Consider the following 24952-nt stretch of genomic DNA (forward strand, 5'->3'; position numbering starts at 1 on the left):
GAATTCTCCTCTCAACAATACCTTGTTCAGCTTCTGGATTTCTGTTCTCTGAACTTCAGTCTTCCTAAGGCATTCTTTATGTTCCAATTCCCTGGTTATCAAGACAGTACATAGAACATAGAACATATGTTTCTTTGGGAAGTCTGCTTCTGTGCAGCTCCCTTTGTCTTGTCCAGCTTCTCCTGGTAAAGTTGATAGATCTTCACTCCCCAGTGTCTCATCTTTAACTTCAGCTAAAACTAAACTCAAAGGCCTTTCTACTTGAAAAGGACCGAGATGCCCGGAAGTAATGACTGCTACTTCCCGCCAGTCTTCATTTACTCTTCATGTCATAACCGTCTCCAAGCACAATAGAAGCACAGTTGGAACTGAGCCAATATCCATACATACAGCACGTTTGTTCAGCATGACTGTAACGATAGGTTTCCCCTTCCGCGCATGGAAACACTAAATTAAACCCACTTAAAAATATCATTGGGTGAGATCTTCCAGCTGTTTGCATTGGCAGGATCTTCCAGTCTTGTCAATGGCACACCCCACTGCGGTTTCCTAGCGGCATGTGGTGGATTCAGTGGAAAATCCCATTAAGAGCAGCATGGTCGCCTCTTGGCGCCAAGCAAAACGCCACGGCGAGGCCAGAGACTCTCACCCTTTATTTCCTATGTTCACCAATACAAATATAAGTTCCTTAAATTACCTTTGGTTTTCCTGACAAATTTGTTTTTGCTAGCAATCCACTCTTCAAAAGTAGAAAATGTTTTATTTAATCTTCATGTAGCTTCAAGCCTGGCATTTCATAGTATTTTATGCTTATACTCCAAATCAAATATTTACATCTATATAAAATATATGCAATAAAATCTACCTCAGCATTTTAAACACTTACGAATGATCAATAGAATTTGAAACTCTTCATTGATGCTTCCATTCTTTCATTAACTTCCTGTGCCCATTTCAATTCACCAGCTACAAACGGCATATTATTGTTGATAGTAGGAACACCACCCCTGGCTGCAGTTGCAATCAAATGTGTGTCATACACTGACTTGATATTATCTAAATCACTGTTAATCATATCAACTAGGACTGGATATTTTTCAGATACTTCTTCTTTTATCAATGGCCTCTTGATGTAAAAATTAAACATGTTCAACATCTGAAACACAGAAGCATAATATTATAAAACTTAAAAAATAATAGTTAAAAGTTGGCATGGTAATTGAAGATCAAATTGTCAACAAGTGTCTTATCTCTGTAACATCTACCTTCACTTCTACCTCCATCCATTACCATAATAATCATTCACTCATGCTATTTTCACCTGCCAGATCCACCATTCCAAAATATTTCAAAGCCTTTTTCTATTCTCAAACATAAATAAAACTTAATCTCACACAAACATTTGTCAACACTCTCATTATCATTTGACTTGGCATCTATTTAAAGATGCAACATAAATGTAATTAATTAGTGTAATTCATTGCAATCAATATGAAACTCTTTGACATGTTCCATGTATCATTTGCCATGCTGAAGATGAGTAAAATATGTGTTTATTTAAATGTTTCTAAATAATTACTTATCCAAGAGCCTCTACTTTTAATGTCTCTATCCAAAATTACTTCGTTTGATTCTCTCAAACTCAATATAAGTCTATCTAAGCTGTTTTCTTACATTTTGAAATTTCTGTCTATATGCTTCTGGAACCAACTCGTATTTACTGTGAATAGATTTTTTTAGTGCAGCATATTCCTCAGATATTTCATCTGAGAGCGATATGTAGAGATCTCATGGTCCCTACATACCAACATTTTGCAATGTCCAAATCTCTTTTGGCTGTTTCATTTGGTTAGCTATCTACTCAAATGAAATAAAGAATGACTCAACATCTATTTCGTCTTAAGAAGAGGTGATACAAATTTAAACATTTCCCCACTGGCTTACGATCTGAAAATAAGTTATTCTTCAGCGTCTCGTGTCTCTCCTTTCATTGTCAGCCTTCTCAGCTGGTCTTCTCTTTAAAGTTACGTTTCTGATCAATGGTAACTCCCAAGGTGTTGATGCGAGGGGGTTGATTCAGCAATATTAACACCATTGAATATCAGGGGGAGATGTTTGATTCCCTCTTGTTGGCAACAATCAATGTTTGGCACTCCTGCAGCATGTGTCATGAACTTGCCTGGAGACAGCAGTAGACAGTATTCAAAGGGGCCGCAATTGGTATGCGCCCCCGGCAACAAGTTTAGATTGGCAGTTTGGATAATAATCAAGTGCGAATAGTTTATGGAGGAGAAACAGATTATAGACGAGTGGGAAGGTCCCTGAGATGTACATATGTGAATGTATAGTCAAGGAAGTTGATTGGGCAGACAGCCAAATGCACAGAAGGCATAATCAAAGAACAACAAAGGTATAATTGCCAAGACCCTGAAAAGCCTGGTGAGACAGTTACCATCCAGCGGTCACAGAAAGCAGACGGGCCAATTTCCAATCACCAAGCCTGAAGCCAAGTTTACACAAAAAAGCTTCCAAGTCTTAGAGCTAAGGCACTGCAGTAAACCTTCATAACAACAGTTTTAAAATATCTTCACTAGACCAGGAAAAAAACTGCCTCTTCTTTACGTTAATAAATTGTCACCTGACGACTGGGCTATTTATTCTCACTGGGGTGTCACTTGTCTCATCACACCAAAGCAAAATAAAACTGTACACCCATGAACTGGTGTTCCAAGTTATTATACCCTCGCAAATAACATCAGCGTACTTCATGATACATGAATGTTTTTTGCCACTTTCGAGAGCTCCGTGATGCCACATTCAAGTCAAATGATGCCTTGATGCCAAGGGCAGTCACATTTACCTCGCCTCTTGAGCTCATCTCTTTCGTCCATGGTGGGAATAAGGCTGTATTGACGCAAGGAGTCGAGTAGCTCTGGTTGAATCCAAACTAAGCATCAGCAAGCAGCTTATTGCTGAGAAAGTGCCACTTGCCAGCAGCATCGACAACACTTTCCATCACTTTGCTGATGGTCAAGAGAAAACTGATGGGGTTTGGGTTAGATTTTCGTGCTTTTTGTGGTCAGGACATACCTGGGTAATTTTACAACATTGTCAGGTAGATATCAGTGTTGTAGCTGTACTGGAACAGCTTGGCTATGGGTGCCACTAATTCTGAAACACAAGTCTTCAGTATTACTGTCAAAGTGCTGTGAGGGGCAATAGCTAATGCTTTGGCTGCTTCTTGATATTAAATTGAGAGAATCGAATGGGCTGATCTGACTGAATTAATTGATCTGTGATGCTGGCAACTTCAGGAGGAGGCCAAGGTGGACCATACGCTCTCACTTCTGGCTGAAGATGGTTTTAAATGCTTCAGGTTTTTTTTGCACTATTGTGCTGAAGTCTCGCATCATTAAGGATAGGGATATTTATGGAGCCATCTCTCCCAGTTAGTAGTTTAATGATCCACAGCCATTTGCGATTGGATGTGGCAAGATTGCAGAGCTTTAATACGCTTCAATAGTTTTCGGGTTGCTTAGCTGTCTATTGCATGCTGCTCCTGCAGTTTGGCATGTAAGTAGTCAATTGTGTGAGGTAGTTTCACAAGGTTGGTACCTAATTTTTAGATATGTCAGGTGCTGTTCCTGACATGCTCTCCTGCACCTTTTTATTGAACCATACAAATCATCAAATGACAAACTAAACTATTTGTAATAACAAACATACAATTTTAATTTATGCATCATCTCAAACTCAATTTTCATAATCCAGTTTACCTTCACAGCAGATATAATGCTTGTACAGTCACTAAATCCCTGGCAAATGATCATACCCAATCTTCGGTCGAAATCATCAATCTTGCTTTGAAACACTGCATAGTCTTCTTCAAATGTCTGTATGTAAAAACAACCAAATAAACAATTATGCTTGTACAAATATTGACTAATTAAAAAGTATAAATGTGAATAGAATAAAAGAAGTTATTTAAACAAATTGTTCCTCCATATAGAATAAACATAACTCAAAGCTTCACACACAGAAAACCATGTCACTTCTAGCTAAAAGGTTGATATGTAATTCTCCCCAATAGTCCAGTTCATAAAGCTGGTATGAGCAATAACAACTTGCTTTGTTTTTAAGAATTGTTGGGATGTGTCTTTCCTTGGCAAGGCCAGCATTTGTACCCATTCTTAATTGCCCTTGAAAGCATGAGGGGGAGGCCTCAGGGGAAGTCAATACAGTTCCAAAAACAAGTAGCAGGGCAGAGTGTAAAGAAATAGTCAGGAACCCAACTTCAGGAACTGCAGGTAATGCCAAAACTACAATAAATATACTAGTTAGACCAGATGAAAAAAATAATAAATGAGTGAATAAACCATCAGTTCTGAGGGACAGGCTAGGGAGTATAGACCAAGTAAGAGCTCTATGTACGCACAGAGCTCAATGAATAAACTAGATTCAGCAGGGGCATGGGAACCTGGATTGTAGTTTTGGGGTACGGGAGATTGAGAGTATAGAGGTCAGGAGCACAGATTTGACTTCGCAGGAGGGTGCCAGTGTTCAGGTAGGTGGTTTGAAGTGTGTCTACTTCAATGCCAGGAGTATACGAAATAAGGTAGGGGAACTGGCAGCATGGGTGGGTACCTGGGACTTGGACGTTGTGGCCATTTCAGAGACATGGATAGAGCAGGGACAGGAATGGTTGTTGCAGGTTCCGGGGTTTAGGTGTTTTAGTAAGCTCAGAGAAGGGGGCAAAAGAGGGGGAGGTGTGGCGCTGCTAGTCAAGGACAGTATTACGGTGGCGGAAAGGATGCTAGATGGGGACTCTTCTTCTGAGGTAGTATGGGCTGAGGTTAGAAACAGGAAAGGAGAGGTCACCCTGTTGGGAGTTTTCTATAGGCCACCTAATAGTTCTAGGGATGTAGAGGAAAGGATGGCGAAGATGATTCTGGAAAAGAGCGAAAGTAACAGGGTAGTTGTTATGGGAGACTTTAACTTTCCAAATATTGACTGGAAAAGATATAGTTCGAGTACATTAGATGGGTCGTTCTTTGTACAATGTGTGCAGGAGGGTTTCCTGACACAATATGTTGACAGGCCAACAAGAGGCAAGGCCACATTGGATTTGGTTTTGGGTAATGACCAGGGCCAGTGTTAGATCTGGAGGTAGGTGAGCACTTTGGAAACAGTGACCACAATTCGGTGACCTTTACGTTAGTGATGGAAAGGGATAAGTATACCCCGCAGGGCAAGAGTTATAGCTGGGGGAAGGGCAATTATGATGCCATTAGACATGACTTAGGATGTGTTGGTTGGAGAAGTAGGCAGCAAGGGTTGGGCACACTGGATATGTGGAGCTTGTTCAAGGAACAGCTATTGCATGTTCTTGATAAGTACGTACCAGTCAGGCAGGGAGGAATGGGTAGAGCGAGGGAACCGTGGTTTACCAAAGAAGTGGAATCTCTTGTTAAGAGGAAGAAGGAGGCCTATGTGAAGATGAGCATGAAGTTTCAGTTGGGGCGCTTGATAGTTACAAGGAAGCGAGGAAGGATCTAAAGAGAGAGCTGAGACGAGCAAGGAGGGGACATGAGAAGTCTTGGCAGGTAGGATCAAGGAAAACCCCAAAGCTTTCTATAGGTATGTAAGGAATAAAAGAATGACTAGGGTAAGAGTAGGGCCAGTCAAGGACAGTGGTGGGAAGTTGTGTGTGGAGGCTGAGGAGATAAGCGAGATACTAAATGAATACTTTCGTCAGTATTCACTCAAGAAAAAGATAATATTGTGGAGGAGAATGCTGAGACCCAGGCTATTAGAATAGATGGCATTGAGGTGCGTAGGGAAGAAGTGTTGGCAATTCTGGACAAGGTGAAAATAGATAGTCCCCGGGGCCGGATGGGATTTATCCTAGGATTCTCTGGGAAGCCAGGGAAGAGATTGCTGAGGCCTTTGGCTTTGATTTTTATGTCATCATTGGCTACAGGAATAGTGCCAGAGGACTGGAGGATAGCAAATGTGGTCCCTTTGTTCAAAAAGGGGAGTAGAGATAACCCCGGTAACTATAGGCCGGTGAGCCTAACGTCTGTGGTGGGTAAGGTCTTGGAGAGGATTATAAAAGATACGATTTATAATCATCTAGATAGGAATAATATGATTAGGGATAGTCAGCATGGTTTTGTGAAGGGTAGGTCATGCCTCACAAACCTTATCGAGTTCTTTGAGAAGGTGACTGAACAGGTAGACGAGGGTAGAGCAGTTGATGTGGTGTATATGGATTTCAGCAAAAGCGTTGATAAGGTTCCCCACGGTCGGCTATTGCAGAAAATACAGAGGCTGGGGATTGAGGGTGATTTAGAGATGTGGATCAGAAATTGGCTAGTTGAAAGAAGACAGAGAGTGGTAGTTGATGGGAAATGTTCAGAATGGAGTTCAGTTACGAGTGGCGTACCACAAGGATCTGTTCTGGGGCCGTTGCTGTTTGTCATTTTTATAAATGACCTAGAGGAGGGCGCAGAAGGATGGGTGAGTAAATTTGCAGACGACACTAAAGTCGGTGGAGTTGTAGACAGTGCGGAAGGATCTTGCAGGTTACAGAGGGACATAGATAAGCTGCAGGGCTGGGCTGAGAGGTGGCAAATGGAGTTTAATGTGGAGAAGTGTGAGGTGATTCACTTTGGAAAGAATAACAGGAATGCGGAATATTTGGCTAATGGTAAATTCTTGGTAGTGTGGATGAGCAGAGGGATCTCGGTGTCCATGTACATAGATCCCTGAAAGTTGCCACCCAGGTTGATAGGGTTGTGAAGAAGGCCTATGGTGTATTGGCCTTTATTGGTAGAGGGATTGAGTTCCGGAGCCATGAGGTCATGTTGCAGTTGTACAAAACTCTAGTACGGCCGCATTTGGAGTATTGCGTACAGTTCTGGTCGCCTCATTATAGGAAGGACGTGGAAGCTTTGGAACGGGTGCAGAGGAGATTTACCAGGATGTGCCTGGTATGGAGGGAAAATCTTATGAGGAAAGGCTGATGGACTTGAGGTTGTTTTCGTTAGAGAGAAGAAGGTTAAGAGGTGACTTAATAGAGGCATACAAAATGATCAGAGGGTTAGATAGGGTGGACAGCGAGAGCCTTCTCCCGCGGATGGGGGTGGCTAGCATGAGGGGACATAGCCTTAAATTGAGGGGTAATAGGTATAGGACAGAGGTCAGAGGTGGGTTTTTTACGCAAAGAGTGGTGAGGCCGTGGAATGCCCTACCTGCAACAGTAGTGAACTCGCCAACATTGAGGGCATTTAAAAGTTTATTGGATAAGCATATGGATGATAAGGGCATAGTGTAGGTTAGATGGCCTTTAGTTTTTTTTTTCCATGTCGGTGCAACATCGAGGGCCGAAGGGCCTGTACTGCGCTGTATCGTTCTATGTTCTATGTTCTAGATGAGCTGCAGGCGCAAATACAAATTGAAGATTATGATGTAGTAGCTATTACGGAGTCATGGCTGCAGGTTGGTCGAGACTGGGAGCAAAATATACCTGGTAATTAAGTTTACAAGAGGAACAGGGAAAATGGTAGAGGGGGTGGAGAAGCTTCACTGATTAGAAATACTATTATCTCAATAGTAAGGAAAGATATAAGGAGGGGAAAGCATCCAGTGGAGACCATATGCATAGAACGGAGGAACCGAAAAGGATCTAAAGCTGTAATGGATATTGTGTATAGGTCCCTGGTAGCAGTTCTGAGGCGTTGGGTTGTATATATGGAGAAGTTAGTAAGTGTAGTTTCTTTTTAATTTAAAAAAAATTTTTTTTTTTCCAAGGGCCAATGCAGCATGGCCAATCCACCTACCCTGCACATTTTTGGGTTGTGGGGGTGGGACTCACGCAGACACGAGAGAATGTGCAAATACCACATGGACAGTGACCCAGAGCCGGAATCGAATCCGGGCCCTCAGCACCGTGAAGACAAGTGTTAATGGGCGATTTTAAATTACACTAGAGTCATCAAGGTGATAGAGTCATATAGGTTTACAGCATGGTAACAGGCCCTTTGGGCCAACTTGTCCATGCCATCCAGTTTTTACAACAGAGCTAGTCCCAATTACCTGCATTTGCCCCATATCCCTCTATATCCGTCCTACCCATATGACATAGGAGTGTCCCATTAAGGTTGTTGTTGTACCACATGGCTTCAGTGATGCCATTGTGTGGGTGGAGCTAGGCTGTGGTCTGTGAGCTGTTTTTGGTTTTGCATTCACATTTGGCTGCTGTGGACTCAGACACAGAACAGCAGTGTTATGGCCTGTCTCTCTCTATTTTCATTCTAAATATCTGTTCCAGTAAAAAAAAACATTGATTATAGCTACCTGCTGTTTTGGTAAGTTAAAAGATATAGTTTGCTTTCCGGAAGGATTTAAACTTGCTGGTGAGACGGGGTCAGAATCTCAAGAAAAGCCAATCCCATTCAAGTGAGAATGCAGAGTTCTGGGCTACACCCTTGAAAAGGGGTTTTTGGTTTTGGGGATTTTGTTTCTAAATTGGAACAGTTAAGGGGGAATTCATTAAGTGTCATACATAGATTATTGTATCTGTGGGATGTCTTTATGTTTGTAATTGCTAAAAACCCAAGGGAATATATGCCCGAAGGGGAAAAGCTCCACTTCACAAGGAAAAAAAACAGCCATGAAAAGATATGATTTTATATGAACATAAAAAATTGCACAAGCATCCAAAGAACAGCTAAAGTACAGTTTGACTTTTCAACTTTTTAAACCTTTCCCAAATTAACCCTCCTCTCCCCCAAAAGACCCACCACCGCCACCTCCTTCCCTCCCCTCCGCCCCTCCCTACTCGCCAGCAACAAAAAATTCTTTAAACAGACACAGAAACAGCTTCCGTCTCACACAAAATGCCTCTCTGACTCTTTTCAAACTTAATTTTCTCCATTTCTAAAATTCCCCCACCATATCCCCCAGCCATTCTGACGCTTTCAATTGTGCCACCGACCTCCAGCCTAGCAGAATCTGAAACTGAGCAATCAGGGAGGCGAAGGCCATAACATTGGCCCTCTTCCAGTAGTTCCACATATCCAGCACTCCAAACATCACCACCAGCGGGCATGGTTCCACCCTCACCCCCATTATATCCAACGATAACTCAAAGACATAGAAATTGCTCTATCCCTCTCTATTACGGAGAAAACTGGCTGGCTGGTTGAAAAACAGAGGAAAGACCTGTTATCTACAAACAGAATAAACATTGTTTTGCTTAAAAAAATACTTTCCATTTCTGCTGTACCACATCTGCAGAGTGGGCCCTGTGCTCCCATACCACAATATATTAAAGGTTGTGGGTCAGGTGAACTCCATGGTACACATTGGGGTTATCTAAATCCTGGCCCATAACAAATTAGGGGCTCGTCCGGGATAAAAGTCTATCTGTTGGATTGGCTTTGTGAACTTAAAGACAGTGAGGGGTGAGCATTTTGTGGGTGCTTTTCAGGTATCATATTTTAGTTTAAGTAAGGAGTGTGTTGTGGACAATAGCTCTTTCAGAGACTCAGAAGTTTTTTGGGGGTGGAGACGGTCACGTGCAGTAACTTACGGACAGAGACTAAAAGCAGACTGTTAGATCTGGCAAAAACATTGCAGTTAACATTACCTGACAAAATGCGGAAAGGTGAGGTAATTATGGCGGTGGCTAAGCATTTAAATTTGCCTGAGATACAGTTTGACTCATTGGAAATGGCAAAAATTCAATTGCAAAGTAAACAAATGGAAGATGAAAAAGAATTAAAGCAGCTTGAATACGAGCGAGAGAGAGGAAAATGAAAGAGAAAGAGAAAGAGAGAGAGAGAAGAAAAAGAAAGACAGAGAGAGAATAAAGAGAGAGAACAAAAAGAAAGAGAAAGGGAGATGCAGATCAGGGAAAAAGATAAAGAGAGAGAGTTTGAACTTCAGAAAGTGGCCATGAAACATGATAGTCAGTTAAAATTGGCAGGCATGAAGGGAAACGTACAGTAGGATGACAGTGATGAGGATAGTGATAAAGAGCGTCATAGTCGAAGGCTTGGGATCTATTTAAGTATGTCCAAGCATTGCCAAGGTTTGATGAGAAGGAGGTAGAAACCTTTTTCATTTCATTTGAGAAGGTAGCTAAACAAATGAAATGGCCACAGGAGATGTGGGTATTACGGATTCAAACAAAGTTGGTAGGTAGGTCTAGTGAAGTATATGCATCACTATCAGAGAAGGCGTCTCTGAATTCATCTTTGGTGCATATGAACTAGTGCCTGAAGCCTACAGACAAAGGTTTAGAAATTTAAGGAAAGAATTTGGTCAAACATACATGGAGTTTGAAAGGATCAAACAGAGTAATGTTGATAGGTGGATAAGGGCTTTGAAGCTCTCAGATAAATTATACTTTGGGGGAATTTCAAAGTTCAATTCCTGATGTATTGAGAAGTCATGTGGAAGAGCAGATTCTAAGAGATACGGGAGCTAGTCAATCTTTAATGGTAAGAGATGAGGAGTTACGTAGTTTGGGAAGAATGTTGCCAAAAAAGGTGGTAATATTTGGAATTCAGGGTGCGAGGAGTAATGTTCCATTATATAAGGTAAGGTTGGAAAGTCCAGTGAAGAAGTGGTGATAGGAGTAATAGATCAACTATCTTGTCTGGGAATACAGTTTATCTTGGGTAATGATATAGCTGGATCGCAGGTGGGAGTGATGCCTACTGTGGTTGATAAGCCAGTGGAAAATCAGACAACTGAAGGATTGAAGGATGAATATCCTGTGATTTTTCTGGATTGTGTAGTAACAAGGTTGCAAAGTCACAGGTTAAAACAAGAGGAGAAATCAGAGAGTGAAGATAAAGGTGAAGTGCAATTATCAGAAACGAGTTTTGATCAGGTGGTTGGAAAAGAACAGGTGGATGATGAGGCGGATATATTTTTAGTTCAGGAAAATTGCCAGAGTTACAATAAAAAGATGTAGAAATAAAACATATGTATCAGAAAGCATACACGGAAGAGGAATCTGAGTGTGTACCAGAGTGTTATTACCGTAAAAGTGCTGTCTTGATGAGAAAATGGAGACCTTTACATATGCAGGCAGATGAAAAGTGAGCAGACGTTCATCAAGTAGTATTGCTGGTAGGGTATAGAAAGGAGGTGTTGCGAGTTGCACATCAGGTACCAGTGGGAGGTCATTTGGGAATAAGGAAAACTCAAGTTAAAATCCAGAAACATTTTTATTGGCCTGGACTACATACAGATGTTGGTAAATTTTGTCAATCATGTCACACGTCAAGTGATAGGGAAACCTCAAGCAGTGATAAAACCAGTGCCCTTAATACCCATTCCAGCATTTAAAGAACCTTTTACAAGGGTCTTAATTGATTGGTAGGACTGGTTCCGAAAACAAAAAGTGTGAATCAATATCTTTTGACTATAATAGATGTGCCTACCAGGTTTCCAGAGCCCAGTCCAGTATGTAATATTACAGCTAAAAAGATTGTGGAGGACTTTACTAGATTCTTTACTAGATATGAACTATCCACAGAAATACAATCAGATCAAGGATCAAATTTTACCTCAAGGTTATTCAAAGAAGTTATAGATAGCTTAGGAATAAAACAATTTAAATCAACTGCATACCATCCAGAATCGCATGGAGCGTTAGCAAGGTGGCATCAGACATTAAAGACAATGTTGAGGGCTTATTGTCAAGGTTATCCAGAGGATTGGGATAAAGGAATTCCATTCGTACTGTTTGCAATTAGGGATGCACCTAATGAGTCAACCAAATTTAGTCCTTTTGAACTAATGTTTGGTCATGAGGTAAGAGGACCATTTAAATTGATTATGGAAAAATTGATGAGTGAGAAATCAGAATTTGCATTATTGGATTACGTGTCAAATTTCAGGGAACGATTAAATAGAGCAGGTGAATTGGCTAGACAACATTTAAAAGTTGCACAAAATGTGATGAAATGGGTAGCGGACAAGAAATCCAAAGTTCATAGTTTTGCCAGTGGAGATACAGTTTTAGTGTTGTGACCAGTGGTAGGTGAACCTTTAAAACAAGGTTTTGTGGACCTTATCAGATTGAAAGGAAATTAAGTGAGGTGAATTATGTGGTAAAAACACCAGATAGAAGGAAGACTCACCGAGTGTGTCATGTGAATATGCTTAAAAGGTACCTTGAAAGGGAAGGAGAGAAAAAGGAGGTTTTAATGATTCTAACTCAAATGTAACGAACCAAATCCAGATGACTGTGAATTTGACATACCTCAAATTAAATTGGAAAACGAGGGTGTTCTTATAAATTGGGATAAATTGTTGAGTTTCCTTCCAGAGGAAAAACAGGCTGATCTGAAAGAGTTATTGGCATCACATGGGCACATTTATGGAGATAAATTGGGAAGTTCTAAAATGGCTATACATGATGTAAATGTGGAAAATGCTGTTCCAATCAAACAACATCCATGCAGACTTAACCCTTTAAAATTGGCACAGGTTAACAGAGATTGAGAGTATGCTTAAAAATGGCATAATTAAAGTGGGTTGCAGCCAATGGAGCACACCCACAGTGATGGTACCTAAGCCAGACGGTACCCAACGGTTGTGTGTGGACTATAGAAAGGTTAATGCAGTTACAAGAATGGACTATTATACTATCCCACGTTTGGAGGATTGCATTGAGAAAGTAAGACAATCAGCTTTTATTTCTAAACTGGATTTACTTAAAGGTTACTGGCAGGTACCTTTATCTGAAAGGGCGAAGGAGATTTCAGCTTTTGTGACTCCAGATGGTATATACCAATTCAAAGTTATGCCATTTGGCATGAAAAATGGACCAGCCACATGTCAACGGTTAACTAACAAAGTTGTTTCAGGATTACCCTATTGTGCGGTATACATCGACGATCTGGTAATTTTCAGACAGACATGGACAGAACATTTGAAACATCTGATGGAGTTATTCGATCGACTTCAGGAGGTGGGTTTGGTGATAAACCTAGCCAAAAGTGAATTTGGAAAGGCTCAAGTCACTTTCCTTGGCCGTACAATTGGACAGGGTCGAATGGTCACACGGATGTAAAACTAACAGTTGTTGAGGAGTTTCTGATACCCTCAAGACAAAGGGAAATAATGCGATTTCCTGGTGTGAGTGGATTTTACCAGAAATTTGTACCAAATTTTAGCAGTGTGGTCGCTCCACTGACGGACTTGCTCAAGAAGCGTAACAAATTCCAGTGGACAGTGGAGTGTCAACAGGCATTTGACGGCCTGAAGGCTGTGTTACCCAATGCTCCTGTGTTAGCCATCCCAAATTATACAAAACCCCCATTCAAAGTGACGGTTGATCCGAGTGATGTGGGTGTGGTGCGGTGCTTCCACAAGACAACGACAAAGGGCTAGACTGGCCTATTGGTTATATTTCAAAGAAATTGAATTCTCACCAGAAAACGTATTCCACGATTGAGAAGGAGACTTTGAGTTTCATGCTGGCTTTGCAACATTTTCACATGTGGCCAGCAATCCATCTGACACCGTTATATATACTGATCATAATCCGTTGACGTCTTTGGAGCCATTCCGGAATAACAATGCATGGCTGTTTCACTGGAGTTTATTGTTGAAGCCATTTCATTTAAAAATAGTACATGTGGCAGGACGAGAAAACGTGATAGCCGATGCTTTGTGACGAATGTGATGACACAAGGAATTTCAGTTGGAGGAGGAAAGAAAAATGGACCTGTTGACACTCATTATACTTATTATGCCTGTTTGGGTAAAAAACAGTTGTTTTTTCGAAACGCAAAAAGTATATTACTGTGTGCATTTCTTAAAGGATAGTGAAAAGGTGAAAAATGAAACCATCTTGAAGTTGATGGGTTTTTTTTCTTGGGGGGAGGTGTCATGTGAGAGTACCTTTAAGAAATGGGTGTTTATAAATGGGTGTTTATATAAATATCTGTAGCGAGAGTATCTTTAAGAAATTAATGTTTACTACTGCAGTGATGTCAGAGAGTGGGTGGAGCTGGGCTGTCTGGAGCTTTTTACTTTCATTTTTGAGCAGGCTGCAGTGTGTGTTTTAGTTTTGTTTTCAGTGTTGGAGCTGAAGCCAGACCAAGCAAATGTACTGCTATTCTCTCTGCCGTCAAAAGACTATCTCTAGATCATTTGGTGTTTTCAGTAGTGATTTTAACTTGATGTGCTTCTGATAAAGGTTTTGTTTTTAAGTCGTATGGATGTTAAAAAGGAAAGCTTCAAGCATTACTTTGTGCTGTATTCTTTGGGGGTTGTATTTGAATTAATGGTTGCTAGGATGTTCACTGTATGTAGTTCATAGAACAAACATTGTTTTGCTTAAAAAAATACTTTTCCAATTTTGCTGTACCACACCTGTAGAGTGGGCTGTGTGCTCCCCATACCACAATCTATTAAAAGTTGTGGGTCAGGTGAACTCCATGATACACTTTGGGGTTCTCTAAACCCTGGCCCATAACAAGGACACATAACTTCACTTAGAGATTAGAGCACCCTTTCAAAACGGCGGCCTGATCTCTGAGAAGCCGCTCTGGCCAGTGAGTTCAACTCCTCAGTAATTAAACTAATTCCAAAGATGCGATCGAACAGCCATGCTGCCACCGAAAAGCAGCTCGCCGCAGCGCAGCATGGCTGATGGAAGCCGTGAGACCCCACTCTCGGGATCTATCTGTCTCACAAACAACACCTCGTAAGATCTAACGTGATCTCACGAGGCACTGCAATATAAATCCAGCCCATTGTGGGCAGGATCACGTTTTGGAAAATCTGCATATTAATGTGAGACAGCTAGTCTCACTTTAATGAGCTGACTCCTGAGGTACCCGAGGTATTGGGATCTATCTCCTTTGCTTCGGACACTTCGGGCGAGGGTAGTTCAGTATTGGTCTCCACAAATCGAGACCAGTCAGAATGTCACTTGTGGGGATCTTCCAGGGGATCGGATGTCTTTGGGCAGGGTGGTACGTGGGCACTGCTGGTGCCATCAGGGCACTCTAGTAGTGCTGGCCTGGCACCCTGGCAGTGTGACCTGGGCACCAGCATGGTACTGCCCAGGTGGCTCTGCCAACTGCAGGCATACAGCCAGGGTGCCAAGCTCGCACTGCGTAGTGGGGAACAGGCTTTGAGAGCTCCCCAGCGAGCTCCTCAGTGCACAAATCGGAGCTATGTGCAGCCTCGGCCACGGCATCCCCACTGAAGCCCCTAAGGGCAGCAGGTAGCATAGTGGTTCGAACTATGGCTTCACAGCGACAGGGTCCTAGGTTCGATTCTCAGCTTGGGTCACTGTCTGTGCAGAGTCTGCACGTTCTCCCCGTGTCTGCATGGGTTTCCTACGGGTGCTCCGGTTTCTTCCCACAGGTCCCCAAAGACGTGCAGTTAAGTAATGTGGAAATTCTGAATTCTCCCTCTGTGTACCCAAACAGGTGCCAGAACGTGGCAACTAGGGCTTTTCATAGTAACTTCGTTGCAGTGTTAATATAAGCCTACATGTGACAATAAAGATTATTATAGAATTGTATTCCCATTTAGTGAAATACCTCCCTAGGTGTAGGCTAAACCAATGCAAAACTCACGAGGGGCCCAGAAAAGTGAGTAAGTGTGATTAGATAGCGATGGGGAACTCGCCCACAGAGCCGATGGGAATGTCCAGCAAAACCGTCACAAATGACATTTAGAAACCTTTCTGTTAGCTCGTACTTCAAATCTAAGCCTCTACAGTCCTGGGTATAATGGTAGGCAATTAAAAGACTTAACTGAATCACAGAATTGTTTCAGCTCAGAAAAAACCCATTTGGCCCATCATGTCTGCATTGTTCTCCAAGTGGCAAATGCACCGTGACATATCGGGCAGCACGGCAGCACAGTGGTTAGCACTGTTGCTTCACAATGCCAGGGTTTGGGTCTCTGTGCAGAATCTGCGCGTTCTCCCAGTGTCTGCGTGGGTTTCCTCTGGGCACTCCGGTTTCCTCCCATAAGTCCCCAAAGATGTGCTGTTAGGTGAATTGGACATTTTTAATTCTCCCTCAGTGTATCCGAACAGGAGCCGTAGTGTGGCGACGTGGGGCTTTTAACAGTAACTCCATTGCAGTGTTAATGTAAGCCTACTTGTGACAATAATAAAGATTATTATTCTCCTGCATTCTCAATGTAAACACTAAACATTGTTCCTTTTCAAATAATCTTCTAATTCCTTTTTGAATACATCAATTACATCTGCCTCCACCCAATTGAATCTGCCTCCGCCACACTATCAGGCAGTGAATTCCAGACCCTACTAACCAAACCCTCTAAGAAAATGTTTTTTCTCATTACTTATGCTTCTTTTTGCAAATGTTTTAAAGTCGTGCCCCTTCGTTCTTGATCTTTTCACAAGTGGGAAGTTTCTCCTACTTAGTCTGTCTTACCCCTTATGATATTAACACATCTATAAAATAGAAACATTAAAACATAGGAAATAGAATCAGGAGACCCTTTAAGTCGGCTCTGCCATTCAATAGGATCATGGCTGATCCTCTATCTCAATGCCATATTCATGCTTTCTCCCCATGCCTCTTGATGCCATCAAAATCTAAAAAAGTAAATATCTCTTCCTTGAATACATTCAGTAACTTGGCCTCCACAGTCTTCTGTGGTAGAGAATTCCATACTTTCACTACTCTTTGAGTGAAGAAATATTTCCTCATCTCAGTCCTAAATGGCCTACCCTGTATCCTAAGACTGTGGTCCCTGATTCTAGATTCCCCAACCAGGGAACATATCCTCCCTATATCTAGTCTGTCCAGCCCTGTTCAAATTATATACGTTTCAACCAGATCTCCTCTCATCCTTCTAAATTCCAGTCAATCCAGGTCCAGTCAAGCTCTCCTCATATGACAGTCCCGCCAACCCCAGTATCAGCCCAGTAAACCACTTCTGCACTCCCTCTATGCTAAGTATATAATTTCTTAGGCAGGGAGACCAAAACTGCACACAATACTCCAAGTGCAGTCTTACCAATAACTGCAGTAAGACATCCCTACTTCTTAACTCAAAGATCTTGCAATGAAGGCCACATGCCATTTGTCTTCCTAATTGCTTGCTGCACCTGCCTCTCCACTTTCATTGACTGATGTGCAAGTACACGCAGATCCATTTGTACACTGACAATTCCCAATACATCACTATTTAAAAATACTCTTCCTTGTTGTTTTCACACCAAAATGTAACTTTGCATTTAGCCATGTTGCACTGCATCTGTCATGTGTTTGCCCACTCATTCAACTTTTCTAAATCACCTTGAAGCCTCATTGCATCCTCTTCACAACTCAAAATTCCACCAGTTTTTTTGTCATCAGCAAACTTGGAATTTTGCATTTATTTCCCTCATCCAGGTCATTTATATATATCGTGAACAGCTAAGGTCCAAGCAATACCTGCGGTACCCCACTAGTCACTCGGAAAAACACCCATTTATTCCCATTCCTTGCTTCCTGTCTGTCAACCAATTTTTGATCCATGCTAATATATGACCCTCTATGCTATGTGCTTTAATTTTGCCCACTAACGTCATATGAGGGACCTTATCAAAAGCCTTCTGAAAGTCCGAACACATCACATTCACTGGTTTTCTCTTATCTAGTCTACTAGTTACATATTCAAACAACCCCAGTGGATTTGTTAAGCTTGATTTGCTTTCATAAACCCATGCTGGCTTTGTCCAAGTCTGTTAATGTTATCACATCTTTTATAATATACTTCAGCATCTTTCCCACTACTGATGTCAGACTAACTGGTCTGTAATTCTCCCTTTTTTTCACTCCCTCCCTTTTCAAATAGAGGGGTTACATTTGCCACACTCCAATCTGTAAGAACTGATCCAGAGGCTATAGAATTTTAGAAGATGACAACACATGCATCCAATATTTTCAGGGCCACTTCCATTAGTACTCTGGGATGTAGATTATCAGGTCTGGTTATTTGTCAGCCTTAACTCCATTAATTTCCCAGAACTATTTTCTTTGTTCAATTCCACCCTCTCACTAGATCCTTAGTTCCCCAACATTTCTGAAGGTTATTGTGCCCTGTTTGGTGAAGACAGAAACCAGTGTCACTTCTTCTGCCATTATAATTTCCCTGGCTTCTGACTGTAAAGGACCTACATTTGTCTTCATTAAACTTTTCTCTTCTATTTATAGAAGATTTTGCGATCAGTTTGTATGTTCCCTGCAATGATACACTCAATCTATTTTCTCTCTCTTGTTCACAATTTTTTGTCCTCATTTGCTGAATTCTAAAATGCTCCTAATCCGCAGGGTTGCTGATTTTTGCTGGCAATTTTATATATTTCTTCGTTGGAGTTAATATTATCCCTAATTTCCTTTGTAAGCTCTTCTATTTTTGCTCCAGACAGAAATGAATAATTGTTGTAATTCATGTACACGTCTTTAATATGAACCATTGCCTATTTACCGTCAACCTCTTTAGGAAGGTTACCCAATCTATCTTTGCCAATCCTCCTCTCATATTCTCATTGTTCCCTTTATTAAGATTCAGGACCTTGCTTCGGACGCGGACTACTTCACTCTTCGACTTAATGAAGACTTCTATCAAATTATCTTCCCAAACGACCCTGCACAAAAAGATTGTTAATTTAATCCTTTCCAATTGCACAGTACGCAATCTAGAATAGCTTTTCTGTTTGGTTCCTCAAACATGTTGTTCTAAAAAACCATCGTGCACAAACTCCAGGAACTCTTCCTCCACCATACTATTGCTAGTTAGTTTTTTCAATCCATGTGAAAATTAACTTCACCTATGATTACAATCGTTACCCTTATTGCATGCGTCTCTGATTCTTGTTCATACCTTCCCTTATATCTCCATTACTGTTTGGGGAGCCTATTGACAACCCTCAATGTTTTCTGCCTCTTTGTTTTCCTATCCCCACTCAATTTTCTGAGCCAATATCCTTCCTTGCTATTGCATTGACTTCCTCCTTTACAGAAAATGGTATCCCATCTCCTTGCCCTTTTTGTCTGCCCTTCCGAAGTAATGTTTACACCTGGAACTTCTGTTCCCATCCTTGGTAATCCTACAGCCATGTCTCTGCAATTGCAGCTGTATCATAACTGTTTATATCTCTTTGAGCTGTTAATTCACCTACCTTATTGCGAATGCACCATGAATTAAGACACAATGCCTTTACACTTGTCTTTCTATTTTTTTATTAGTGTTTAAAATGTTTTTGAAATTAAGGGGCAATTTAGTGTGGCCAATCCACCTACCTTGCATATCTTTGGGTTGTGGACCCATGCAGACACAGGGAGACTGTGCAAACTCTACGTGGACAGTGACCCAGGGCCAGGATCGAACCCGGGTCTTGGCACCATGAGGCAGCAGTGCTAATCACTGTGACACCATGCCACCATGCACTTGTCGTTTTAACCATGTTGGTCATCTTAGCTTTAATTTGAATTCTGGGCCCATTTGTTTTACGCCTTTGTTTTCTCTGCCTTTCACTTTGTCTTTACATTTCTGTCTCTTGCTTCTATCTTTGTTTCATCCGCCTCTGTCTCCCCGTTCAGGTTCCCATCCCCCTGCCATTCTAGCTTAAACCCTTCCCAACAGCCAGCGCCGGCCCTAGGGTTGCTGGCGCCCCGGGCAAGCTGAACTTCGGCGCCCTTGGGGGGGGGGGCATGGGGGGGGGCCGAGGGGGGGGGGCGGGGCCATGGGGGGGGGGGGCGAGGAGGGGGGCGGGGCCGAGGAGGGGGCGGGGCCGAAGAGGGGCGGGGACGAGGAGGGGGGGGACGAGGAGGGGCGGGAGGGCGGGGCCGAGGAGGGGCGGGAAGGGACGGGGCCGAGGAGGGGCGGGGGGGGCGGAACCCGGAGGGGGGTCGGGGGGCGGACCCGAGGGGGGGGGGGGCGGACCCGAGGGGAAGGGCGGGGGGGGGCGGACCCGAGGAGGGGGCGGACCCGAGGGGGGGACGGGGGGGGGGGGGCGGACCCGAGGGGGCGGACCCGGGGGGGGGAGGACCCGAAGGGGGGGGCGGGACCCGAGGGGGGGGGGGCGGACCCGAATGGGGCCTGGGGGGGCGGACCCGAGGAGGGGGCAGGGGGGGGCGGACCCGAAGGGGGGTGCTGGGACCGAGGGGGGGACGGGGGGGGGCGGACCCGAGGGGGGCGGACCCGAGGGGGGCGGACCCGGGGGGGGGGGAGGACCCGAAGGGGGCGGACCCGAGGGGGGCAGACGCGAATGGGGGCCTGGGGGGCGGACCCGAGGGGGGGGGCGGACCCGAGGGCGGGGCGTGGGGGTGGAACCGAGGGCGGGGCTGGGGCGGCGTGACCCGAGGGTGGGGCGGACCCGAGGAGGGGGCGGGGACCCGAGGAGGGGGCGGGGGGAGCGGACCGAGCGGGGGGGCGGGGGCCGCCCTGGGGGAGGGCGGCCACCGCGCATGCGCTGGTTGGCACCGGCCCAACTGCGCATGCGCGGGGGACCAGTGTCTGGCGCCCCCTAGCACATGGCGCTCCTGGCGATCTGCCCGAGGTTGCCGGTGCCTTGAGCCGGCCCTGCCCAACAGCATTAGCAAACACCCCTGCGAGGATATTGGTCCCCAGTCCTGTCCAGATGAAATGAAATGAAAATCGCTTATTGTCACGAGTAGGCTTCACTGAAGTTACTGTGAAAAGCCCCTAGTCGCCACATTCCGGCGCCTGTTCGGGGAGGCTGGTACGGGAAATGAACCCGTGCTGCTAGCCTGCCTGGTCTCCTTTAAAAGCCAGCATTTAGTCCAGTGTGCTGCAACCTGCCCTGCTTGTATCGTTTCCAACTTCCCCAGAAACAGTCCCAAGTTCCCAGGAATGCTGAATCCCTCGCTCTGACACAAGTTCTCCAGCCACGTATCCATCTGGTATATCCTGTTATTGTTACTCTTGCTAACAGTTGGCTTTGATAGTAATCCTAGGATTACTATCTTTAAGGACCTACTTTTAATTTACATCCTAACTCTATATTCTGCTTATGGGACCACATCCTTTTTTTACCTATATCTTTGGGACGATATGTACTACAACAGGCTGTTCACCCTCCCCCTTCAGAATCCCTGCACCCACTCTGATACATCCTTGACCCTGGCACCAAGGAGGCACACACCATCCGGAGTCTCTTTTCCGGCCACAGAATTCCTATCGGTCCCCCTTACTATTGAATCCCCTGTGCTATAGCCCTGCCATTCTTTCCTCCTCCCTTCTTGTGCAGCATGGTGCCATGGACTTGGTTTTTTTGCCGGTAATCTCCTGAGAATTTGTCCCCTCCAACAGTATCTAAAACAGTATATATTTTAGAAAGGCGACAGCCACAGGAGTCTCTTGCGCTACCTGCCTGACTCTCCTCTGCCTGGTGGTCACCCAAACCCTTTCGCCTGTTCAGTCTTTACCTTTCAATTTTGACACACCTATGAAACATTTTAGGATTAATAATTGCTATTGCTTTTACTATTTTACAGAACAATTTTTAATACTTTTACAACAGTATTTATGTTACTCTGTTAGATAATTTTCCTTACATGGTCTGCTATATCCAAAGCATTGTATTTGCATTCAGCAAAGATTTTAATAACTTCTAAAAACTCCATATAGATCTGCTGCACCATTTGGCCAAGGAGATTCCCTCTAACGCCACCTACTTCAATTTTTTCGAGCTTTAAGAACTCAACAGTAGTGGAAATATCTCCTGTATAAAACAAAAAAAATTTGATATCATTTTATGATATTCAATTCACATGACAATCATTCAAATCTATGATGTTCGTTAACTATTTAAAACTATTTATAATATATTACCATCATCTTTATGTGACACAGTCAGGCTAGCAGCTTCTCAGATCTACCATTAGATGGAACATGATGAACTGTATTTTTCTATACTCATGTCTACAGTGTCACGAATACATTCTGAACCTCAGCATTCTCCTACCCCATTATGGACATTTCCAATTCCACCGACACCCTTCACCACCACTACTAATTCCTTATATGCATTGCTGGGTGGCAGTTCCAATGGGTTTCTGGTGGCGGCCTGAACACCCCTCCTCAAATTTTGATCTGCATCCACACCAGCTTCGGTAGCAGTCAGTGGCAGAAAATACTGATGAAATCCGGTCGTTACAATCTTTCACTCATTCTCTTCTTCATTTAGCTCTGTTGCTCCATGAAACTCGACATCCTTCAGCTTAAGTTCATTTCCCTTTCAACTGTAATACTGTGCAGAATGTAGCATAGAGCAATAATTTTGCATTTGTCAGTTTTCACATGTATGCCGATAACCCCCAGCACTACCTCATCACCACCTCCCTCAACTCCTTCATTGTTGCTAAGTTAGCAGACTGCTTATCTGAACTCAGTACTGGATGAGCAGAGATTTTCTCCAATTAAACATTGGGAAGACAGTAGCAACCGTTTTCAGCCGTCGCTCCAAACTTCATTCCCCAGCTTCAACTCCACCTCTCACCTGGCAACAGTCTGAGATTAGCCAGCCTATTTACAACATTAGTGTCACATTTGATCCTGTGATGATCTTCTGACCTCATATACGTGCCCTTTTTCTTTCTTTTAAAAAATAAATTTAGAAGTACCAATTCATTTTTTTCCAATTAAGAGGCAATATAGCATGACAAATCCACCTACCCTGCACATCTTGAGTTGTGGGGGCGAAAACCCACGCAAAACATGGGGGAGATGTGCAAAATCCACATGGACAGTGATCCAGAGCTAAACCATTGTACCATCATGCTGCCCCTTACGTGCCCTTTCTAAGACCCTATTCTTCCACGTCCATGACATCACTGGGCTTTACCCTGTCTCAGCTCACCTGTTGCTGAATGCTCATCCATGCATTCAATTCCTCCGGACTCCAAGACACTCCTGGCTGTTTTTTCCACATTCTATCCTCCATAAATTTGAGGTCATCCAAAACTCGATTGCTTAGGCCTTGGACCTGGGTTCGATTCCCAGATTGGGTCACTGTCTATGCAGAGTCTGCATGTTCTCCCCATGTCTATGTGGCTTTCATCGGGATGCTCCGGTTTCCTCCCACAAGTCTCGAAAGACGTGCTTGTTAGGGGAATTGGACATTCTGAATTCACGCGCCAATTGTGGCGACTAGGGGGTTTTCACAGTAACTTTATTGCAGTGTTAATGTAAGCCTACTTGTGACACTACTAAAGATTATTATTAACCCGCAGCATGTCCAATCCTCTATAACCCGCGTGCTCGCTGAAACAATGGCTCCTGATCAAGAAGCATTTTGATTTTCCTTCAAGTTCTCAATTTTCCTTCAAGTTCTCTGTGACTTTGCCCCTCTCTACATCTGTAATCTCTTCCAGCTTAAACACTGAGACATCTGGCGCTCCTCTAAATGGTGGCCTATTTGTGCTTTTCAAATCAAATTGATCCAAGGATGCCAACCCTTCAGTTACCTGTGCCCGAACCTCTGGATTTCCCTCCTCTCAGTCCATCTATCTCAATGTCTACCTTTAAGATACTTCTTAAAACTTACATCTTTGACCAAGCTTTTGGTTTTGAGACCTAGTATGTTCATATGCAGCTCGGTATCATACTTTGTTTGATAATGCCCTGGTGAGGGTGAAAGCATCTTGGAATGAATAATTGTGTTAAATGGTTTTGTTGTTCTATTCTTTTTTTTTTAAAAATAATTTTTATTAAGATTTTCACAAAATATAACAACAAAACAATATTAACCAACAACCATAGTAAAACACCAAAAACAAGAACCACCCCCACAGGAAAAAGAAAACAACAAAAGGGAAAGAGATAACACCCGCCCCATCCAACAAACCCATGTACACAATTCTCCCTCCCACCCAACCAAACACCCCCCCCCCCACCCCCCCCCCCCCACCCACCCCACCCGGGTTGCTGCTACTGCCGGCCTATTTCCCTACCGTTCCACCAGGAAGTCCAGGAAAGGCTGCCACTGACTGAAGAAACCTTGCACCGACCCTCTCAGGGCGAATTTCACCCTCTCCAACTTAATGAACCCCGCCATGTCATTGATCCAGGCCTCCACGCTTGGGGGCCTCGCATCCTTCCACTGAAGCAAGATCCTACGCCGGGCAACTAGGGACGCAAAGGCCAGAACACCGGCCTCTTTTGCCTCCTGCACTCCCGGCTCCGCTGCTACCCCAAATATCGCGAGTCCCCAACCTGGCTCAACCCTGGATCCTACCACCTTTGACACCGTCCTTGCTACACCCTTCCAAAAGTCCCCCAATGCTGGGAATGCCCAGAACATATGGGCATGGTTCGCTGGGCTCCCCGAGAACCTAGTACACCTATCCTCGCCCCCAAAGAACCTGCTTATCCTCGTCCCGGTCATATGAGCCCTATGCAGCACTTTGAACTGTATGAGGCTAAGCCTCGCGCAAGAAGAGGAGGAGTTCACCCTTTCCAGGACATCCGCCGACGTCCCCTCCTCAATCTCCTCACCCAGCTCCTCTTCCCATTTACCCTTCAGCTCCTCCACCGAGGCCTCATGCACCTCCTGCATGACGTGGTACACATCCAAAATCCTCCCCCCTCCAACCCACACACCCGAGCGCACCCCTGTTCCTGAACCCTCCCGCGGGGGCAACACAGGGAACCCCGCCCACCTGCCGTCTGGCAAACGCCATAACCTTGCATGTACCTAAACATGTTCCCCGGGGGGAGCCCAAACTTCCCCTCCAACTCAACCAGGCTCGCAAACCTCCCATCTACAAACAGGTCCCTCAACCTCCTAATACCTGCCCTGTGCCAGCTAAGAAACCCCCCATCGACGCTCCCCAGGACAAAACCGGTGGTTCCCCCGTATCGGGGGACTCCATCGAGCCTCCCACCTCCCCCCTATTCCGTCTCCATTGCCCCCAAATTT

General features: G+C 43.9%; 1 protein-coding gene across 1 annotated transcript in view; it reads right to left on the reverse strand.

Annotated features, from left to right (window-relative positions):
- LOC119953684 (dynein heavy chain 17, axonemal-like) overlaps positions 1-24952 on the reverse strand; it is an 821504-nt gene that overhangs the window by 671365 nt on the left and 125187 nt on the right. Inside the window, 3 exon segments of the mRNA XM_038778213.1 lie at positions 883-1156; positions 3777-3893; positions 21588-21741. Coding sequence (XP_038634141.1) covers positions 883-1156; positions 3777-3893; positions 21588-21741 — 545 coding nt within the window.

The sequence above is a fragment of the Scyliorhinus canicula genome, chromosome 18 (assembly GCF_902713615.1).
Source record: "Scyliorhinus canicula chromosome 18, sScyCan1.1, whole genome shotgun sequence".
NCBI classification, from domain to species: Eukaryota; Metazoa; Chordata; class Chondrichthyes; order Carcharhiniformes; family Scyliorhinidae; genus Scyliorhinus; species Scyliorhinus canicula.